Raw genomic sequence first — 23,688 nt, forward strand, 5'->3', positions numbered from 1 at the left:
CTGAACAGTTAAAGACTACAATAAAACTACTGCCATCAGATTAATTGTCTCTCGCTCTTGCCTGTCCACCTTCCATCACTTATTCATTTCTCTCCTCTTTTCTCTTCTTGACTACTCTGATTGCAAACCGGGAGACCGTTTCTCAGATCTTTATTCCCCGTTCTCTCAATGAGGTCCCAAGTTTGATATGGCAATGTACTCCTCCACGTTGGTCACAGAGTACTGTTAATTGTTTTTGTGGAAAAACAACCAGGAAGGATATTCCCACTTGTAGTGTATTTGCTTCAGGTATTCTGTCACCACTTTGAGGGAGCTACTCTTTGATAAATTTGCAGTTAACGCATCCAGGAATAATAACATTGAAACCTCTCAATAGGAGATAGGCTCCTCCTTTCACTTTTCTCGTAGAATCACTTCCTTGACTTAAAAAAAAATGAATCCGGGTTAAAGCAACAGGAATTAAGATATTTCACATTTGAAATTTTGTGAAGACAGTCCGAGTGTGGTCAAATTCAATCAAAGAATCAACTTGAAGAAGGCTACAGAACAGGCCTTGAACAAACTCTTAAGTTCAGTATTTGTGACTGTATTCCGGATTCCACTAATCTACTCGCTATACTGTGTAACCCTATTTTCCCAATTTTCTACTTGGACAAGTAATTTCTGATGACATTTCTCAAGATTGTAGAGTCTATTTTCAAATTCTTCTCCTTCATACATTCCATCTGTAATTGCTAATTCCTACTGATCCATCATTGTTTTAACCTTTGGAAGTATATGATCCATTTAACATATAGATTTCCAATGGATACTTTCAACTACATACTCCTCAGGCTTTCAATATTCCCTAGGCATAAGACTGAATCTGGAAAATCTTCAGTAGTATCCCAGCATGCCAGTAGTTGGTATCATGCGGCTATGCGCCAATGTCATTCTGCTCCGGAAGTGACATGCCAAGTTGCATATGAATGCCACCTATGTGTGCCAGCGTCAGTTTCTTTCTTTCCACACTCCCAGAGAAGGATACAGAGCTTCCCCTCGTCTCTTCATGAGACTATTTTCTCAAAACGTAATTTTAAATCCCAGTGAGCAAGGGAAAATGTAATTCTCTAAAATAGCAAGGTTCAAACTCTGAAGGGACTGGTTCAAGTAAGTGTCTGTAAGAGCTCCACACCAGATTTTTCTTTGGTGCTTGTGGTCGAACCACAATGTACCTTCATGAAACCGAAGGCCATCTGGAACAGTGAAGTGAAGCTGTATGTCACGAAGCACGGAAGACCCCACGCCAATACTGGTTGAAGGGAAGGTTCAGTTCCCAAAGTCGTACCTGATGCAGCTTATCATAGTAGCTAAAGTTCCCAAGAAAGTTAAAAGAAGAAAAAAAAAGATGTCGTCCAAGTGGCACTTGGCCGCTTTCCTCCACCCTGGAACGCCTCAGAAGGTGCAAGAGCATAAACCTGCCTCTTGGTCTCTTACCTGAACTCATTCTCCTTCAGAGCCAATTCCATTTCTCATCCTGGGCCAACCCGAGTTTCCAGATTACTCTGCGATACCACAGCAAATGTAGAAGTTCCACAAAGCTATGCTATGTCTCTTATACACACTGCCGGATCCCTCTGACTTGCCTCTGGGCCCCAATCAGTGCGAAACCAGTCTGTGGTTGCTTGTGGTTCAGTTCAGAGAGGACCTAGCTTGGCAGTTCTGTCTGGACTGTTTCTATTGGGGCAGGGCCAAGACTGATTTGCAAATAGCTGGGTCTAACCTGAGGTGGCATAGTGGGCAAAAGGACAATGGGTTTTAATACTACCCAGAGTGATTGCCAGTGGTTAGACTTATTGTAAGCATCGTCCCATCACCTTTTGGATGGGTTTGAATGGTCTGTTGCAACAAGTGGCAGGGTCCTGCACATGGGCTGCACAATCTTCACCTACATGCTTGAAGACTAAATGACAACAGCTGACTACATCAACCTCCCTCCCGAGGTGGTGGATGTCAGTTTAACAGCCAGGAGTTCCCTCCACCAAACTGCTTTGAGGAGAAATGTATGTCTTGGTGCAGTACTTGACAGATCGACTTACTACAGGCTACATCTTTTGAAGTACTGCTTTTTGTGTTATCCCTAGCCCAGCAACTTGCTTTGATCCCAGTAAAAGGTTACCTGTAAGCTTTCCTGCAGTTGTGGATTAGCCCACTTCCTTTAAATTATCCACGAGTATCAGAGCATTGAACAACATATCCAGTTTCATTTCATAAACATACGATAAGCTTCATGTTCAATGTCATTACATCCCTTATCTAAGCATGATAGCAAGAGCTCACTGATATAGCGGAAACTGTCATTATTATGTCCTTATTTAGGAATTTGCTTAGTAAAATCCTTTTGACCTCTTTCTTGAATGTGGATGTCCAAGGGTTTGAACTGATCCCCAAAGGTAGGGATTTCCATATTCTTGGTTCAGATCCAAAGAAGGTGCGGGAGTTGGTCTTTTTCCTGAATCTGGGAGATTCCAGCAGGAGGGAGTGGCTGCCCCGATATTGTGATCATTGTGCAGGGCTTTGTGTCTTAGGCAAGCTATTTTCGATTGGATCGTGGCTTCTACTGGGAGCCAATGTAGAACCTTTAAAGAGGGAGTGATGTGTTTGAAAAGTCTCTTTTCTTTTAATAATCTTGCTGCAGCATTAAGTGCTGCCTTTAGTGGTGCAGTGTGTGCTTTTGAGAGGCCTGTTAACGTTGAAGTTCCGTAGTCCAGTCTTGACACTACCAGAGTACTGCGATTTTTAAAACTTGCAGGGTATGAAAAGTTTCACCTCGTTAAGGAGGCTGACCTGGTGCAATGCACTGCAAATAGATGAACTGATGTGTGCTTGCATATTCAGGTTTCTATCTAGTATTATCCAAAGGGATTTTGTAGATGCAACAAGGTATGTCACTGAGCGCATCTAGGTGGATCATCCATTCTTGTATTAGGTGTGGACAGTAAAGAGGGCAGAAGAATAGGAATTCTGTTTTCATAGTGATCAGTTTGAGGGGATTTTGTAAAAGCCAGGGTTGGGTTTTTCCGAGGTAGCCATTGAGTTTCATGAGTTCATCACCATAGGAACATTTTAGCTATAGCTGCATGTCATCTGTGTACATCTGGTACACTAGGTTTGCCTATTGAAGATCTCAATCAGATCTCAGCAGTTAATTTACAGGTTGAAAAGTGTGGGAGATATTGTGGATCCTTGAGCCATTCACATCTTGATTTGGTACAAATTCAACATTGAACCTCCCAGTTTTGATTTGCTATGAGAAATTGTGGAGAAACTAGTTCAACCAAATGAGTAGTCTACCTGAGAGCCCAATTCTGTGTTGGAGTAGCTCCATAAGACAATCGTGATTGACTGTGTCGAAAGCAGAGGATAGGTTAAGTAAGATGAGAAAACAAGATTAATTCTGGTCCATTATTCTGAATGCATTGCCCGCAATGTGTAGTATGCCTGATTTTGCGCTAAGACCAGGTCTACAGCCCAATTAGATTTCATAGAGTAAATTGAGTTGTTCAATTTGTGATATAATTGGCTTGGGATATATTTTCCAACAATTTTGCGAATAAGGGGATGTGAAAAACTCCCTGAAAATTATTTAGACCTGTTGGATTAGCGTCATGTATTTTCAAGAGAGGAGTCACTTAGGAGACTTTCAAGCAGTCGGGGATGATACCTTGTGTTAGTGACTCATTTATGATTTTTGTCAAATGAGGAGACAAGTTGACTTAGATCCTTTATGAATACAGTGGGAATAGGATCACTGAAATGTGATGTTGGCTTCACAGACGTAATGATCATGCAGATCTCCTTTCATGCAGGGCTATGAATTTGTTCCATGATGCCCCATTTTTCGGTTTGGTGGTAATTAGTGAAACTTGAATATTGTTAGCGACTGAATTCTTCGTATGCTCGTGTTGAACGTGGATGTTTGGAGCCCATGTCCTTTCATTGTTAGTTGAGATGGATCTGTCAATTTTGTATATATTTTTTTCGAGAAAAGATGCAAAAGCTTCACGTTTCGCTATGGAGATGTCCCCGATGATGTTGAGATTGTCAAACACCAGATCGTATCTACCAATTTCAAAGAGTTTGCATGGTTGGTTTTCATTTCTGCATCTAGTTCGGATCGGATGAAATATGCTCTAGCATTCCATATGTTTTTTTGTAGGTTTTACTTTTCCTTTTTGTTGCGAAAGTATGTCTGCAAGTCTAAGTCTTCTACTCTCTTCGTTTAGGTTCTGGTTGAACCAGGAATGGGCTCTATTAGTTTTCTTCTGTCGCTTGAGGCTACTACCTCCACTATCTCAGTCATATCCGGATTGTAGTGGTCAGTTAGACTGTATTCGCTAAGCAGGTTTGCAACATATGTTACCACCTATTCCTTTCATTAAGCCCCAGTGGAACCAATGGGACCTGAATTTAATGCTCATATTCCCCTCATGGGTAGGTCCTTTGAAACTCTACACAATCTCCACTATGGCTTTTCACATGCAACAGAGTTTTCCTCATTGTGATAACATCGGAGTGATGTGTGACAAAGCTCTAAGCCCTTTGGGTCAATCCACCATACACTACTTTCTTTTCCGACCATTTGATGTTGAGGACCTGAGCCTCCTTTCTGGCGACAGTGGGGCTCCATCGGTTAGATCCCATAAGGGCTCTCAGTTTTTACACTGATCCTACTGAACAACCATCGGTTGGACGATTAGTTATTCTTGGGCTTCACTGGACTGAAAGAATTTAAGGCAGTGTAGAAGAGAACCATCTCTCATTGGATCGTGATCTGAATCAAAATCTGCTGGCACTGTAAAAGAAGCACCCTCTAGAAGGCTTACATGCTCATTCCACCCAGCCAAAGCTGCCACCACTGCACTGGCACATGGAGTGTCAGTTCTGGATATTTTGAAGGCTGCTATGTGGGCGTCTAGTCATACATTCACAAAGCACTACCCTGGCCTGAACAGCCAAGCCTGTTGAGAACTGAATTTTGCTTGCTCGATCTAGCAGGACTTTTTGGTCTGAGACAGTTCACAGACCCACCATCAGGAGGGTATTAGTTTGGGTTATATTTAAAAGGTGAAGAATCTGTGGAGTGAAGTATCCTCCAGAAGAACAAGTTATTTACCTCTAGTTACACTCCTTCTGCTGGAATACTCTAACTGCGGATTCCCCAACAAACCGCCAAGCCTTTTCGTTCTTTGAACTGGCTCCTTTTCTCCATCTAAAAAAGGTACCAGGTTTAGATCCGTGCTCACTTGTCACAGCCACTCTGCTAATGGGCTCTGCACCTGAGGATGTAGACCGGCTAGAAAGCAACTGACATTGGCATGCATTGGTGGAGGTTATATGTGGCTATGCACGTCACTTCCGGAGCAGGGTGATGTTGGCACAAAGCTGCACAATGTTGCGCAGCGGATTGCTAAAGATTTTCTGGATCCAGTCTGATACCTGGGGAATATTTAAATGGGGAGGAATCTGCTGTTAAATACAGTATCAACCAGAAAGATCATTATGGAAGGTAAGTAACTTGTTCTTTGCCAAGTCATGTCGTAGACACGCTATTTCCTTTTTGAGGTATTGGATCAAGAGGCGGATGTCTCCTTTACATAGATGAGGCTTCTGTATGTTCATTGTCCTTTGGTTCAGTCTATATCTCTTCTGTTTGCAACCTTGCCTTAACGGTCTGCTTCAGAGCTGTTAGCATGTTTCGTTTTCAGGCCCATGGTCATCTTAAAGCGCGCTCTGGCAATGTCAGAGCAGTGGTTCCAATCACAAAATATTGCAAACAAACCAGAAGGAGAAAGATTCACTGTTGGACATGGACTTTCTGCAGGATCACCCCAAGACTTTTTGCCTTCCTCCTCCTATTTTTTTTGCTGAATTCGTTTTTGTTGGCCTTATGACTCAATGCAATTTACTACTGATAACCAGTGCTTGTGCTCCCTCCTTAAAACATGTTAGAATGGCTTATACTCAATTAGCATATTTCATTTACTAATAAGTAACTAGAAAAGTGTAAGTACATATGACCAGGTCCGGTAAATAAAATGCTACTAGTGAGTCTGTGTTACAGCAAACAAATAATGGACGGAATGCTGACAATGCAAACATTCTCCCCCAATCAAAAGATCTGGGTTAAATCCATTGTTCTTTTGCCCACTATGCCACCCCAGTTTGGACCCAGCCATATGCAAATCAGTCTTGAGCCTGTGCCCCATGGGAACAGTCCAGACCGAACTGCCAGGCCAGATCCTTCCTGGGCCGGAAACAAGCATCCTGGGACCGGTTTCAAGGTATGCCCCACTTCTTTAGCCAGGCTAGCTTGAATTCAGTGGCACAGTGAGCAAGGGACCCACGTCTGGGCATACCCATCCCACTTAGGGCGAAAAGTGTTACAGCAAACAAATGATGGACGGAATTCTGACATTGCAAACATTCTCCCCCAGTAAAAAGATCTGGGTAAAATCCATTGTTCTTTTGCCCACTACGCCACCCTAGTTTGGACCCAGCCATATGCTAATCAGTCTTGACCCTATGCCCCATGGGAACAGTCCAGACAGAACTGCCAGGCCAGGTCCTCCCTGGACCGGAAACAAGCATCCTGGGACCGGTTTCAGGGTATGTCACCCTTTTTCAGTCAGGCTAGCTTGAATCCAGTGGCACAGTGAGCAAGGGACCCACGTCTGGGCATACCTATCCCACTTAGGGGGGAAAGTGTTACAGCAAACAAATGAAAAGTCCGGAGTCACAGGATGATTAGGTGTGGTTTAAGATGTATGGGCGGGATGAATTTCTTCGCATAATCGTCAGGGAGTGCAAATCCCCTGAATAAAGGCAAGACTGTATTGGTCCCGGTCTTGGCGCGCAAGGCGGCTTGGGACCTAGCACAGGAATCGTGGCGGCATAATGGTGTGGCTGTAATCCTCGGTTTGAGGATTCGAGTTCGAGCTTCATCCCGCCCATACATCTTAAACCACACAGGGCTACACTGGAGTAAATTACAGGCAATTGTTTTCAGGCACTGTATTCAAAAGTCCTGATGATAATCCTATATATTTCGGTTAAAGATCGAAACGCTGTCAACATAGTTGTCAACCTTATACACAGTTATTCTTATATGGTATTTGTGTAAAGGTGACCTTCTCATAATTGTTGTTTATTCTCTTGCGTATTACCTTATGGAAACTACTGCAAACTGCCTGAACCTTTTATTTTGTTTGTCTGTTTGATATGTGGGTTCATGGATACAGGCTTGTATCCCACTGTTATTAACTCGCATTTTGTTTTATTCAACTATTTTGCACATTAAAATTGCCCTTGTACTGATTGAGGCTATATTTATACATATATATTTACATTTTATTTCACCTGTTTTCATATGACATCCGGGAAAGCCTTTCTCTTAGAGAGGGTTGCACTAAGAAAACCCCAAGCTTTATTCTAAAAACTGTCTCTTGATGTGCCTCATTTGGTGAGTGCTGCGACCAACGCTTATCTAGGTGTTTTCTTTATGAGGGAGTGCCTCTGTTTGGGAGTGCTGAAATTCTTTTATGTGAGAGTATAAAGCAAGACAGGTAGGCTCTGGTAATACATGAGTTTTAACAAGAGTACCTGACCCGTACCATCTTTACAACTTGCCACATGGCGTCTTCTGACAAACTGCAGGTTGCACTTCCCCACTGGAAGGTGTCCCTCAATGCGCACTGCCGGAGGTCCAAAGGTAATACATTTGCTCAAATAATCCAAAGTAGTCCAAAGTAGCAATCAATAGTTCCTTTTAATGTATTGTGCAATGGTATATACTCCTTATTTTCATGAGGTCATTACATCATTTCCTATAATCCATTGGTGGTTATCCATAATGTTTAGAGCACATTAGTATTAGCCCCAATGCATTTCCGGCAGTGATACCGCCCTTCTTCAGGGAGTAAATTCCTAGAGAAATAGGAGAGACGAAATGAGACGACTAAGATTCTTGCAAATCGTTGATGTAAGTAACCAAGTGAACAATCGAAGAAAAGGTGTCTAATTAGAATACAGTGAAAGCCGAGGTCTCTGGTAACCCATAAGGTAAAAAATACGTGTTTGAGCAGTGATGAGTGAAGCAAACGAGATGCAAACAAGTAGCGAGTTTTAACACGAGTGCCCAAGTAAAACGTGCCGAATAAAAACAAAGACGTATCATGAAGGTGATATGTGAATCAGAAGGCGCATGCTGTCATACCGGAGATTGAGGCGTGCAGCGGATGCGTGTTAGTGCTGCAGGTTAACTTTGCCAATTATAATAGATTATGAGTAAAAACATATCATCATGCCAGTGGCATTCTGCAAATGCGTGTTATAGCAGACTAAAAACCAGGCATGCTGTTCTGTGTATAACATTATTGGCATACGAAAAAATCAAAAAGTGCTACGACGTGCGTTAGTGCAATAAACTAAAAAAACAGATATACTGGTTTGTGTGTAACACTGTTAGCATTGGTAAAAAAATCACAATTTAAGCGAGTTACCGGAGTGTGTGTTGTTTAACACTCTCAACCGATGACGGAGCTCAAACTGAGGCGCCCGGTAACTGACACCATATGTGCCCGTAGTAGTGAAAAGCGAAAAGGGTGCCACCGGATTAAGAGTAGAAAGTGAAAAAGCACTAATGCCAAAATAAATGGTTGCCATCTTGAAGAGGGAAACAACGATGTTGACCCTAATGTGGGGTGGGAGAAAGTGTGTTAGAAAGAACCGACTATGTTTGCAAGAAGTGATTCAAACACAGCGTTTTGTGTATAAATACATTGTTATGGTTAAATAAAAAAGGGGTAACCCTGTGTCCCTCAGAACCTGGGTAAATGTGGTTAAATACAAGGTGGTTCTGTTGGGTAAGACAAATCACTTTAACAACGCTGATAAATGCAAATTAAATGGTTAGAACCTCTCTGAAACACATATGCAATGAGGAGATGAATACTCAAGCAGTATAATGATAAACTTCATATAGCTAAGGGGTGATTTGAAACAATTTTATATCATAATTCAATCATGTTACATCCGAATTAATTCATTCAATGATGACATTGGATTCTTAAAAACGACCGTCAAACACAAGTGAGAATTATGTGACAATTAGTGACAAGTGCTTAGTGCAGTGCATGAAGTCAGAAATAGCCCCTGACATGGACAATTTGGTGATTAACATCTCGTCAACTCACTTGAACCAACACAAGGTTGCAGTTCTACAAAAAGGAACATCGTTCGTACCGACTTATAAATCTAACATCTTAGAGGCCAAGGTGAGTTTATACAGATTTATGTGCTCTTCAAGACTGCAACACTTCTTTGACAATGTCATCACAGAACCTTTTGAAAAAACAGAAAACACTCTCAAAGGGCTGAAACCCAAGAGTACATATATGGCACCAATCAGCCATAAGGTATTGGATACTTTTGAGACCCTAGTTAAGAATGATTTACAGCATTTGTTTAAAAATAACAAGTCTAAACAATCCAATTTCACCATGAAAGACCGGAGCACTTTACAACGAACATAACACGAACATTGTATGAATCAAAGCAGATAAGGGAGGTGCGTTGGTCATAATGGACATATCTTATCACAACCAGAAAATTGATGAACAAGTACATGACCCAACCACATACTTCATAATTGGATACAATCCTACCGAGACATTTCAACGTGAGCTTAAAGAAAAAAATCGCACCGCAGGTACCATCGATGCAACGGATCGCAGATACTTGATTCAAGATTTTCCCAAATGCCCTACCTTACGAATGCTACCTAAAATCCATAAAGACTTATTGAAACCTCCAATGAGACCTATAGTTTCGACATGAGGATCAATTCATGAACCGGTAGTCAAATATTTCGACAAACACCTACAGGAGTTTGCACAAAATATGTCCTCGTACATCAAGGACACCACAGAATTCTTGACAAAAATTCAGAACCTCTCAATAGAGTGCAATGAAGATATGTTTTTATGTACCATTGATGTGACAGCATTGAACACTTTGATACCCCATCATTTAGGCATAGAAGTAATAGAAATGTTCCTATTACAGGCTGATCTCAATCAGGACTTCAAAATATTTTTGTTAGAATTGCTTCAATTCACCCTGTACCACAGCTACTTCATCCACAAAGACCAATATTTTCTACAACTAATAGGGACATCCATGGGGAGCTGTGAGGCCCCAGCTACGAGAAACTGTTCATGCACAAATTTGAGCTGGACGTCTTGAACGACACCACTTGGAAAGAACACTTGGTGGCATATTTCCGGTACACAGACAATATATTTTAGATTCGGCAGGGTCCAAAGTAATCGCTAGTCATAGCCATCGGCCAACTGAACCTAGTAAATGACCGGTTAAAAGTTCACTTTCAACATCGACAACGTCAAGATAAGCTTTTTGGATGTCCTTATTTATATTAAAGACCGGAGAATTGAATCTGCCATGTACAGAAAAGCCACAGATCGAAACAATCTACTGCATTTTAATAGTTTTCACCAACCAGCTCTCAAAGAACAGCTACCATACTCTCAACTGCTCAGAATCAAGATATTCATGTCTGATCATGAGCTACTTCCAGAAAACTTTTCCAACATGGAGGACCGTTTCCACAATCGCGGTTACCCATCAAAAAATTCAGACTAAGACCACAAACCGGGTGGTGACAGTATCCCGTACTCCGCTGTTAACAACACAAAAATGATCCACAGAAACATCTAGAACAGTTATTGTGACCAAATTCTCCACAGAGAGCAGAAACATCAAAAAGATCATATTAAGACACTGGCCAATGCTTCAAGTAGAACCTGACTTTAAGAACATTTTTGCAGACTGACCTCTATTTGCATATGAGAGAAGCAGGAACTTGGCTGAGTTGCTCAGAGCACAAAGTTCAAGAGCCTTGATTACGACACACAAAGGCATGATACCATGCCACAACTGTGGGAATTGTAACAACATCATCAGAGGAAACACCACTAACCATCCGACTAAAGGTCACAACATTAAACTCTACAGCACAGCCACATGTGATTCAAAAAATCATGTGCATTTACTAAAATGCCCATGTGGGCTGGTATAAATTGGCAAAACTGAAAGAAAAATCAAGATTAGATTAAACGAACATAAAAGTAACATCAAAAATAAAAACTCGAAATCTGTAGTGGCCACTCATTTTACAAACTATGATCATAACATTAGTCAACGGCGGTTCCTGGTAAGTGAAGTCGTGGATATCAAAGAAGGGAAAGATAACCGAATATTTTTGTTACAAAGTGAGACATTCTAGATCAAAAAGATGAACTCATTGGTACCTCATGGCCTCAATGATCTAATGGAATTCAGTTGCTTTTTGTGATTAACTGGACCCGCATTTACTTGCATATTGAACATTTTTGCACTATTCCAGTGAATCCCAACTGTTGAGCCCCCTCTTTTCCGTTTCACTTGAACTTTCTTTCCTTCTCAATTGCTACAATTTTCCTTTTCAACTCTCCCAGTTAAGTGTAATTATTGTAATTGTTATTTTTCCTTTAAGTCTGTTCTTAAGACTTTCCCCACATTTTCCAATTTCCTTTAACTGTGGTGTTTCTCCTCTTTTTTCCTTCAACTTTTTCCTTCCTTGTTCTTTTCCTAATCTTTCCCCTCAAAACTTTTCCTGTTTCTTTGTTCATCTAGTCCATGTTTATTGTGTAACCTTTCTAATTCCGATAGGTTATTGTATACCATTGTATTCATTCACAAAATGCTGTGTTTGAATTTCTTTTGTAACCTTTCCAATTCGGATTGGTTAGTGTATAACAATGTATTTATACACAAAACGCTGTGTTTGAACCACTTCTTACAAGCATATTCGGTTCTTTCTAACACACTTTCTCCCACCTCACATTAGGGTCAACATCGTTTTTCCCTCTAAGGATGGCAACCATTTATTTTGTCATTAGTACTTTCTACTCTTACTCCGGTGGCACCCTTTTCGCTTTTCACTACTATGGTGCACATATGGCGTCAGTTACCGGGTGCCTCAGTTTGAGCTACGTCATCGGTTGAGAGTGTTAAACAACACACACTCAGGTAACTCGCTGCACTTGTGATTTTTTTTACGCATGCTAACAGTGTTACACACAAACCACTATATCTGTTTTTTTAGTTTATTGCACTATCGCACGTCGTAGCACTTTTGATTTTTTCGTACGCCAATAATGTTGTACACAGAACAGCATGCCTGGTTTTTAGTCTCACTGCTATAACGCGCAATTGTTGAACGCCACTGGCATGATGATATGTTTTTACTCATAATCCATTATAATTGGCAAAGTTAATCTGCAGCACTAAAGCGCATCCGCAGCACACCGCATTCTCCAGCATGACGGCACGCTACTCCTGATTCACATATCACCTTCATGATGTCTCTGTTTTTTTACTCGGCACGTTTCACTTAGGTACTTGTGTTAAAACTCGCTGCTTGTTTGCACCTGGTTTGCTTCACTCATCACTACTCAAACACATTTTTTTACCTTATGGATTACTCGACACCTCAGCTTTCACTCTATTCTAATCAGACATCCGGTCTTCGATTGTTCACTTGGTTACTTACATCAACTACTTGCAATAATCCTAGTAGTCTCATTTCGTCTCTCCTATTTCTCTAGGAATTTACCCCCTGAAAAAGGGCGGTATCACTGCCCGAAATGCATTGGGGCTAATACTAATGTGCTCTAAACATTATGGATATCCACCAATGGATTAAAGAAAATTATGTAATGACCTCATGAAAATAATTAGTATACACCATTGCACAATACATTAAAAGGAAGTATTGATAGCAACTTTGGACTACTTTTGATTATTTGAGCAAATTTATTACTTTTGGACTACCGGCAGTGCGCATTGAGGAACACCTCCCAGTGGGAAAGTGCAACCTGCAGTTATTTCAATACGCCCGGGTTTAGGGGACGATACCTCAGCGCCAGCTCATGAATGTAATAAAAATCAAACATACTGGAGTAATTTGAATACAAGGGAGTGCGAGATTCAACAACTCGTGGTCTTCTGACAAATATCATATTGGTTATTGTAATAGAAATCTCTCAAAAAACTGTGTGGCAGCTTCGCAATAAAACTAGGGAAAATATGAAAAGAGATATCCCTCCACATGCAAATACTTTTCCTGCCTTCTGGAATACGCAAAGGTTCCTAAGCGCAGGTTCTGCAAAGGTCTTGTTGTCATGGTCCTGGTGGGGTTTTCATGCTCCCCGATTGACTGCGGTGTGTGTGCTCCTCCAACGTTGTGAAAGCAGGATTGCCCTACTTCCGACGGACATGCGGTCAGCAGTCTAGTTTCCGCTACCAGAAGTCGCCGTCACGGCATTTAGCGCATCCGGGGTAACCGCATAACCGCTGCAGTTCCTGCCAGTTCAGCGCTTCGGATTAACGCCTTTGCCGACATCGGATGCCCTAATCAGCATCAGACGCAGTTACCAGGTATCCCAAGTACGCGCAGGAGCGCTGCCTGTTTCTTGACTGACCCTGCTCCTGTTCCCCTGTGCTAGTGCCACGCAGAAGCACTTTGCTTTCTTAGTTCCTTACCGCGCAGGAGCCCATGTTTTTGCTTGCACATTATCGTGCTGGGGCGCCAACAACTTCCTTTTGTGCGCAGGAGTGCTTTGTTTTGTTAGTTCTTTACCCCGCTGGAGAGCTTTGTTTTTGTTTGCACTTTATCGCGCTGGGGCGCCAACACCTTCCTAGTGTGCGCAGGAGCGCTTGTACATAGGGATTCAGTTCATCTGCCTTCCCTGCTCAAGGGCTAGCAATCCAGTTCTTGGTTCCTCTATACACGAGCAGGAGCGCTACATCGTTTCAGTTTCTGCTGATGACTTGCTTGCTTCATGGTGCTTCCATTGCAAGGTGATTATCTATTGCGCATGTGTGTGTTTATGAGGAGTGGGGGGTTTGTATGTGTCCATAGTAACAGGTTCTCCCCTTATCTTCCCTAACCAGACGGTGCTTCACCGGACATTCCTCGGACAGAGGGAGGTCCTTTAATTGGTCTTCTGGACACCATCCCCATCATCTCTAGCTTCCTTCCCCGATCCCATCGCCATCCTGGTTAGTGTACTTGCTTCTGCTGTGTTAAGGTGGGAACGGTGGCGGTAGCTCATGTCGTCTCTGTGAGATTACTTCACAAGCAGAAGGTAAGACTTGTGGGGTACCCGACACATGTGACATCCACAGCAAGATTCTATTCACTGCATGTGGATTTCTCCACTGTAAATAACTTCACACATGTACACCTGCACACCTTTTTCCTTCTTTTTTTCCATTGTGAAATAATTTTTCCTATGGAGAATGCCTTTCTCCCACAACCACAACAAATATAGGTGTGGTCCATTCCCCTTCCCACCCTCAATATGATTTGACACATTCCTTGTCTGGAGAAAAAATCCAACCTCTTCCAGGGTGGATAGTGGAAGGAGAGGAGCATGTAAACACAGACAAATGTTCTTGGTTGTAGGTGTTCACAAAATTCCAAGGCAAACAAGACCTTGGGAACACCCACTTTCTCACCCACTGAGTGAGTTCTTCCTGGGCCAGAAAACTCTGCACTCATGGCTGAGGTCTCTACGTCGGCCAGGAATCCCTTTGTGAAGTCCTGACAGGCATAAGTAAGACAAAATCAGCTGCAACCATACACTTATGACAAAATGTACCTTTGTGGATAGTACCCTATGTGTTTGTCCAGCGAGGATTCATTTCACCATAGGAATAGCATTTGTCATAAAGATATGTCATAGCAGTGTATAAACAGTTAAAAAAAGGCTCCTCATGACAAGAAAACCCTGGAAAAAATACCCTAGCTTTAGGGAAAAGAGACAAACTGTTGAAACTCTGAATATATTGAGAAAAACCAAAGGTTTCCTAAAGCAACTAATTTTAGGTAAGAAATGAAGCCTATAATGCTGGAGTGCTACAGGATCTTTGCTGAAGAGGAAGCGTGAACTGGCCAAGTGCCCAATCAGAGCATGATGGGACAGTGCACCTTCTCAAATTCATTTAAAACAGCTGGATTGATTTATTCTCGGTATTAAAAGCAGTGCCAATGGGAGGTTTTCAGTTTTTTTCTGCTGTGTATTTGGGCGGAAAAGTTGTTTTCCTAAACCAAAATTAATTAATAGGATTCTTTACAAATGACAGTTCGATATGAATATGAAAGACAAAAGAGTGCCTCTTATAGGTATTCTTTTTATATGCAAAAACGCTTATAGAAATGGAAATTTTTAAATGTACACCAGGATCATACGCAAGGGAAGACACATTCATCTATTTATGAAATTCAAAGAAGATCTCATGATGGAGAACCCTCTTTTTCAGCATAGCCTTCCTTGACATTGCCAGTTTCTCCCTCTGAATCAGCACAATCACCTCTGAAAATCAGTCTGTTATTTCACCACTGTAGGAAACTTCACATTGACTTGGACACGTTCCACATACCTTCCTATTAGCTGCCTCTTCCTTTATAGGAAAATTATTAGGGAGGGTTTTCGGCTTCCAGAGCCTACACCCCACTGACTGCCACCATCTACTTCCAAACCATCAATCAGAGCTCTACATCCACTGTAGAAGACACAACAAATATACTGGCAATTGACAGTGCTTCAAGGATACTACCTGTTCTATTTCTCCTACAACTGTCCAAGACCTTCGAAACCATTGAACGTCCGGCCCAAATAGCAACTTTCTGACAAGTGTCTTTGACACCATGCTGGATTTGTACAACTTTTTCCAGAGAGCAATTTGCTAAACCGGATTCCTCCAGGTTCTCTCTTCTCCACAATCAAGCATGTACGATTCCCAAACGGATCCATACTCACACTCATGATGTTGAATTTACATATGGAAGCCCCAAGGGTGCTACTCAAACAACAAAACATCTTGCTCTACAACTAATACCCTTAGCCAATTCAACTATACCAAAATTATAATGTGGTGTCAGAAAATGATATCCAGTGCTTTCAAACCTGCTTTGATAGGATCCAAATCTGAATGTCTAGAGTCTAGAATAGGTTATACCCAACCAAGACAGAGTGCACTACTCCAACCTACAAATTAAATCTAATGTGGTTGGCGCCAGGACACTCTGAGTAGGCACGCGCTTTATAAATACCACTTTTCATTTCATTTCATTTTCATTTAACTTCATTTCAAATGCAATGGCTTCCCACCTTACCTTACGACACATTACCTTACTTTCAGATTCCAATATTTCCTTCAAGGACCATGTGAAAAAGGAAGCATTAGAAGTATGATGTAAATTAACCTGCTAAAAGACGTTCCCATAGTAATGATTTTGTTCTGCTGTCCAAGATAACCTTTGTCCACTGGAAACCATTAATGCTTACCTAGCCACGTCAATCCCCAACCCGACTTCTTATGGCAACTCCTTCCAGAACGTATCAAATCTAATCCCCACAGCTTAGAAAAACTTTACCTAACTTTCAGATTACCTAACAGACCAGCTTCACCATGCTGGATTTGTACAACTTTTTCCAGAGAGCAATTTGCTAAACCGGATTCCTCCAGGTTCTCTCTTCTCCACAATCAAGCATGTACGATTCCCAAACGGATCCATACTCACACTCATGATGTTGAATTTACATATGGAAGCCCCAAGGGTGCTACTCAAACAACAAAACATCTTGCTCTACAACTAATACCCTTAGCCAATTCAACTATACCAAAATTATAATGTGGTGTCAGAAAATGATATCCAGTGCTTTCAAACCTGCTTTGATAGGATCCAAATCTGAATGTCTACAGTCTAGAATAGGTTCTACCCAACCAAGACAGAGTGCACTACTCCAACCTACAAATTAAATCTAATGTGGTTGGCGCCAGGACACTGAGTAGGCACGCGCTTTATAAATACCACTTTTCATTTCATTTCATTTTCATTTAACTTCATTTCAAATGCAATGGCTTCCCACCTTACCTTACGACACATTACCTTACTTTCAGATTCCAATATTTCCTTCAAGGACCATGTGAAAAAGGAAGCATTAGAAGTATGATGTAAATTAACCTGCTAAAAGACGTTCCCATAGTAATGATTTTGTTCTGCTGTCCACGATAACCTTTGTCCACTGGAAACCATTAATGCTTACCTAGCCACGTCAATCCCCAACCCGACTTCTTATGGCAACTCCTTCCAGAACGTATCAAATCTAATCCCCACAGCTTAGAAAAACTTTACCTAACTTTCAGATTACCTAACAGACCAGCTTCTTATCTATGGAGATCACCACACAGAGTGGCAATATTACACTGCATGGCTCAAGATTGAAAAGGCCAAGATTGAAAAGGCCAAGAAAGAACGGACTCTAGTTTCTCTGGTTTATGTCACAAAACATTTGAGCAAACCTACCTTATATCTCAAATTTTCATCCTCTCTAGAACAGTTCAGTAAATACTTAAAGCCCAGATTTTCACCTCCTTCCTATGACCTACAGTTTGATGACCCCACACCTTCAAACACCCACCAACCCTCCTATGGTGCACCTTTGGGAAACCTCCCCTGCCCAGTCACAAAAAATATTAGTTCTGTAAATGTGTGCCCTGGGCTCATATGTAGATGCACTACGCATGCCTGGTATTTTCAGCCTGACAGGCATGTAAAGCACTCTGCTGAAATCCATAGCTGAGACAATGCTATTTAAATACCATGAATAAAATAAATAAATAGCATGGAAGATCCATGCATTTCCACTAAAAAACACAAATGTGCATAGCTATGCCTCCTCTAACATGTAGTTTAGTGTTTGCCGCCCCTTTCATGATGAAGAGAGGGGCCATGTAATGAGCACAGCACTCCACATATCTAATAACACATGGGAGTCTGATCAACTTTCAAGCAAATGTGGAAGAGAGCCCAGCCTTTTCTGAAATTCAGAAAGATACAATGTGACTCTACTCATGTACATGACACCACTATCAATCCCTCTGATTTCAGGATGTGGGGGAGGCCATGTTTTGATGCAAGTGTGCATAATCTTAAATGAGTTCACCAAATAAAACTTTTGTGGCAAAATAGATCCATAAATGCAGAGCAAGAATCCTGGCCCATCCTGACCAAAATGTAAAGATCTCTGAAATGGGCAACACAAACAGGAATATTTCCAGCCTGCCTCACAGAGATATGTTGACATGACTGACTGGGCAAAATACTTTGGCCCATCAAACAAGGCAGCATGCACAACACACATACAACACACACACAGATAAAGGTTTGGAACATTTGGGACCTTTCTGAGAGTTCATTGATACTACTTGTGTTTACAATACAGTGAATATCCTGACCTATAACACAAGAAAGATCATGCAGAAAAGAAGATTTAAAAAAATGATGGCCACCTCACAACCTTGTCAGTTAATAAAACTTTAGTTCAAAAATACTGTTGAGGTGTACAGGTGCAAAAGGCAAAAATCATCCTTAAAGCCATTACCTTGGGAATTGGAAGCGAGAGATCACAGAAAACCTCAAAGGTAGGAGAGCGGTAACCACAGGTCTGGCACTTGAGGCAGCTTTTCAACTGGCCAACAAACAGATCTGAGAAGAAAACCAAGATGTATCAGTAATATATACTCACATTCTTTCCTACATTTATGGAGCATACACGTTTCCACTTCATCCACTAAGGGCCTGACTACAAGTGACCCAAGTCAGATGCAATATTTATCTGAAGTGTTCAGAAATTTATCGGATTAGATAATTATTGCATACTCTGAGTTTTTGGTGAACAACATGCAGAGTGTGGTACTTACAGCACCAAAATGTGCATATTTCAGTAAACAATGTATGGTTATCCCCTGTTAAATTCTGGCAGGTTTGGCATGCCAAATGGTCTGATTTGTTTACAAGGGCGGAACAATTTAGTGCTTAACACTACTAAGGAGGGACCCCTGGACCAGAAATTAGTATTACTTATGTCAATGCTCCAACTTTAAAGATAAAGTTTATTATCATACCAAAATACCACATGTATGGGAATATGTTATAATATGAACATGTTGGACCAATTCCAGCGGGATATACTGGTGTAGCCCACTTACATGTGTGATGAATGTGAAATCTTCTACATTTTTGTGAAACATATCTGTGGTTGGGCTAAGAAACCCCCCCCCAAATAATTGAATACGTAGACCGTGTTTTGGGTGTCTTTTCTTGCCTGGTCTGAGGGTGCTAATTGTAAATGGTATTTTATCAGTAAAACCTAGCTATCTATTCTGTGCTTATATTCCATGACTGAAATCCTTTTTGTGCGTTTAGGTAGTACATTGTATAGGTGGTGATGGTAGTGGTCTGTGTCTGGATCACTGTTGTGCCTATATTTAAGGAGCAAAATCATGCACAGCTAATCCCATCACCAGAATTTATTGATAAACCACTTTTATGAAATGATGAAGCTTCACAAATGTAATATCAAATCATACAGAAAGCAACATTTCATAATTGTTCAATATGTTAAAGTTAGGAACAGAAATGTCCAGAGATACTCACTGGCAATGGCTGAGTGAAAGAACAGACTATGATTAAGGTATATTAAGTAGGCTGTAAAGTTAAGATTGGTACATTAGAAGGGACTGTGTTTGGTGACAGGTTTATCAGCGTTCTGGCTTCTTCTCTCAAACCAAGGTAACCTTGTATCCTTGTTTTGATGATGACCTTTCATCTTAATAGGCTATCATCATAGTATACAGGGTCCTTGTTCAGACAAGCAGCCAAGCTCACTGGAAGAAAACGATATAGCCTTTATCCATGCCTTCTTCTCTCCCACTTAGGTCCTCCGTGTGCTCTGTCTTCTTTTCCCAAACTGGAGGGGGGTTGTCCCAGAGTTTATCCTTTTCAAGACTGGCCTATGTGTTTCTCTCCTTTCTCCTGCCTAAGATCAAGCTTTAAACTAAAGTGTGAAAGAAACCGTTTTGAACTTTTGCCTTGAAGCAAGGAGACAGAATCGTGTGGCTGACAACATTCTCTATTTTTGGACATCTTTGAGTTCGGCCTCTTAAACCTGCTCCTGCTGTGATCTATGACCTGTCACCTCACTCAATCCTTCTCACTTCAGATGAGCTATCCATATCAAGCATTGATCCCTCTGAAGACCAACTACTGAGGGACACACAGTACTCAAAATGTGAGTGCAATGATGTAGTTGAGGGCAATAGCTGGCCTGCCAAGATCTGAACAGTGATAGGACTGGATGATTCAGGTGCCTGGTTCATTGGCTGACGCTAAGTCCCTAAGGGCCAACTCCATCTTATATAAGACCTGCATCCAACCTAGCTTATGGAGGCCGCCATCTTCATTAACTCAGACAATGAACATCGCCATATTCCCTGATTTATGAAGAATAATTTTCATGTCTGCCTTTTAACGCAGATATCGCCACACCTTCATCTTTCTAGGAACTGTGATATCGTCAAGTTGTTTGATTAATGACAGCTATAACATCTAATGCGAAATCGTCTGGATCAAATGTTACCAAGTCAGGGTTAAATAAGAACACATACAGACATATAACAAAAATAATGTAGTCTGAATTGACATCCTTTTGCTTTATATGTTCATAAGGAAAAAGTCTGAGACACATAACTTGAAGCATATAATCTACGTCAGACTTTCTTATAAGGACTGCCCCTTGACCACTTGTCAGGAAAGGTCCTTCGCCCAGATTATCGCCTTAGATTCTACCACAGACGGTTTCACCAGGTTCCAGCATACTTCACATTTAGCGGATGCTACATCTCCCCTGAAGCTAATCAAGCCAAGTGCGGGGGTTTGGGGGGGGGGCGCACAAATGCCTCTGCAAGTACATGTAAATGAAGATGGCCTGAAAGTGCGGCGATGTTGATTTGCTGCATTTCCAGGCTGTCTTCAACTACTCAGAAGTCCTTGACGTGAGATCAGAGTGCCGTGGGGCCGGAGGTCGGTGAGTATGCTGTTGTGGGCTTGGCTGGGCAGTGTCTGGAGTCTTATCTCCGGCAAGCCCACGTTTTTTACAGGTCTTTAAAGACCATTTGCATATTTACATAACTTTGTAAACTGGTTACAAAGGCTTGTTTTTTTCTGGTTCCAGTACCCCCTGGGACCCCACTCTGCCTATTCCTTACATTTTTATTTTACATTTACTTGTGTGAGAATGCATATCATGAATAGGAATAAAAAGTAGGTGTTGCTCTAAAGAAAAATGCCAGCCATGTGTTGTTTAAAAAGCCTGCAAAGAACTCATCTTGACACTAAATAGGGTTATAAATAAAAAAGTATGTATTCATTTGTAATGTGACTTTTCGGTCTTTGTTCCCTTTAATTATCAGTCATGAATCATTCAGGCCGCCCTAGAACACCATTAAAAATGCTTTCTATTTATATTTGCTGTTCTATGTCTGCACAGATATGTGCAGAAAATATGGCTTTAGGTGACTGTTTATTTTTGTACATCAAAATAATGAGCTGGCAACCCTAATCACAAGACTGGAAGTCTGTTGCAGGTTCAGCACATTTATTTCCTTCACCATCGATCCCTGATTGATGCTATAATGGCAATAGTTTAACTTCTATCTGAAACCCTACGCTGCTGTAAATAACATGAGGATTTACTACAAGTGTCTGGGAATGCACCCTGCATTCAGACAAGTCACTCATCATTCTCACCCTTCACTTTCCCACTCACCCTGCACTCACCACGATCACTCTGCACTCACAATGCACTTGTGCTGTTCACCCTGTACCACACCCTGAAGTCATACGAACATACTATTCACCCTGCACTCATTTGACACTTCACTCAACAGTCCCTCTCACTGCTCAATCTGCATTCCCATTCAAACAAGCCCATCACTAACCATGCATTCATTCGTCCCACTCTGCACTTACATCCGCACCCAAAATCATATGGTCACCTCACTCACACTGCAGTCAATCCTCCTACTCTCACACTATCGCAGCGTTCACCGTGCACTCACATGGGCACTCCTGCCACCCACAGAGCACAGAGGATTAATGTGCCTGCTACAAAGAATGTGTCCCATGCAGATCACAAAACTGAGTGTGAGTAAACTATGAGTAGCACTATAAAAAAATGAAATGTTTGTCTGAAAGGTGCTATAGAGAAATGAGGTGTATTGATGGTGAGTGGTAGTGAGGGAATTCATGGAGAAGGAGGAAATGGGAGAGAGGGCACCAAAAAAAGACTGTTGCACCGTGTGCGACCAGTGCTAGGGCCAGCCCTGGCTGGGAGTGTTAGCCCCCCCTAAGTTCGGGTCTAGTTGCGCCCCTGATGTGCTGGCAGAGTCAAAGAGGTTGCTTTAAAAAAAATAAAAAGCCCAAGTGTTTTGTGTTTTCACAGTCATGCAAGTGTGTATAAAATAATGCAATAACAGCTTAATTGGATAATAAATGCTAATTAAACTAACTGGTGATAAATGCACTCTCAGGTTATGAAACCTCAGTTAGCTACTAACATCACTGCAGATGTCGGTGTGTGTTAAAGCTGAGCGATACATAATTGAACCCTAGTTGGTGCAGAGGAATAGTGACCTTTGCATTTATAGTCAGGGCCACTGGAATTATGAAATTGCGCGGTTTTGGCATTTTGCATATAGTTATGGATTTCCTACATTTGCCGCATAATCCCTCATCTGCTGCATAATTTGCAGTGGCCTTGTTTATAATGCTATGAGGTCCCAGCCTGTGGCAGAAAGCACTGTGAATATGTAAGTCATTATTTTAAAACAGTATTTACATACTCTAAGCTAGGCTGCTGCAAAATGATGCAGTGATTGAGATAAATCAAGTTCTTACAAAATATACTTTTTAGCAATAAGTAATCAAACTGTATCTAATGCAGACATTTTTGTAAGTGTCTCCACTATTCCAGATCGCAGCTGATAACACACTTGCATTACATCTCAAAAAGAATAAATCTTTGCCACCATGAAGCTTTATGCAGAGCCACTGGAATTATTCAGCAGAAGAGGACCACATTATGCGTCAGGTTTGACCACATTATGCAGCAAGAAAAGGCAATATATGCGGCACAATGTGCAACATTTTGTGGTTAGCATTACTTCATTATTTTCTAATTTTAACTCAAGGTAAAGCTGTCAGGATAAATATTTCATCTCATTAGTACCAGTTTAACACCCAAATACAGCAGTAAGCAACTACAAGATTGCCAGTCAATCTTTGCAAAGGGCCTTCCACTGCTCCAGAACACTTTGCCACGTTTTAAGTAACCTTTGTTCAGTTTGAGCAACAATTAAGTTTTTTTGTCGAAATCTGCAGATTACGTAGCAAATACAGTAAACTGATAATTATGTGGAACACGCTGCTGCAGCAGAAACTCATAATTCCATTGGCCCTGGCTTTATGTGACTCAATCAAGTAATGGCTGGTAAGAAGGCTGTTTTTTTTTTTAACTTTCTGCACTACCACCACACCTTTTGCTTTCAGGCAGAGGCAACTCAAAGTCAGTATTAGGCATTCAGGGGCAGTTTTTTGTGAACGCTGAGTCCATGGGGTGGCAGATAGAAGGCCGGCATGGTTGCATTCAGATGCAGAGCCCTAATCCTCTCAATCCC

At 41.4% G+C, this 23,688-nt stretch overlaps 1 protein-coding gene across 2 annotated transcripts in view; it reads right to left on the bottom strand.

Moving 5' to 3' along the window:
• Window positions 1–23,688, bottom strand: part of USP21 (ubiquitin specific peptidase 21) — a 558,274-nt gene that overhangs the window by 183,083 nt on the left and 351,503 nt on the right. For both annotated transcript variants that reach the window (XM_086945031.1, XM_086945032.1), the window contains exon 10: window positions 18,555–18,658. In XM_086945031.1, coding sequence (XP_086801157.1) covers window positions 18,555–18,658 — 104 coding nt within the window. The remainder of the gene's footprint in view (window positions 1–18,554; window positions 18,659–23,688) is intronic.

The sequence above is a fragment of the Lissotriton vulgaris genome, chromosome 12 (assembly GCF_964263255.1).
Source record: "Lissotriton vulgaris chromosome 12, aLisVul1.2, whole genome shotgun sequence".
NCBI lineage: Eukaryota > Metazoa > Chordata > Amphibia > Caudata > Salamandridae > Lissotriton > Lissotriton vulgaris.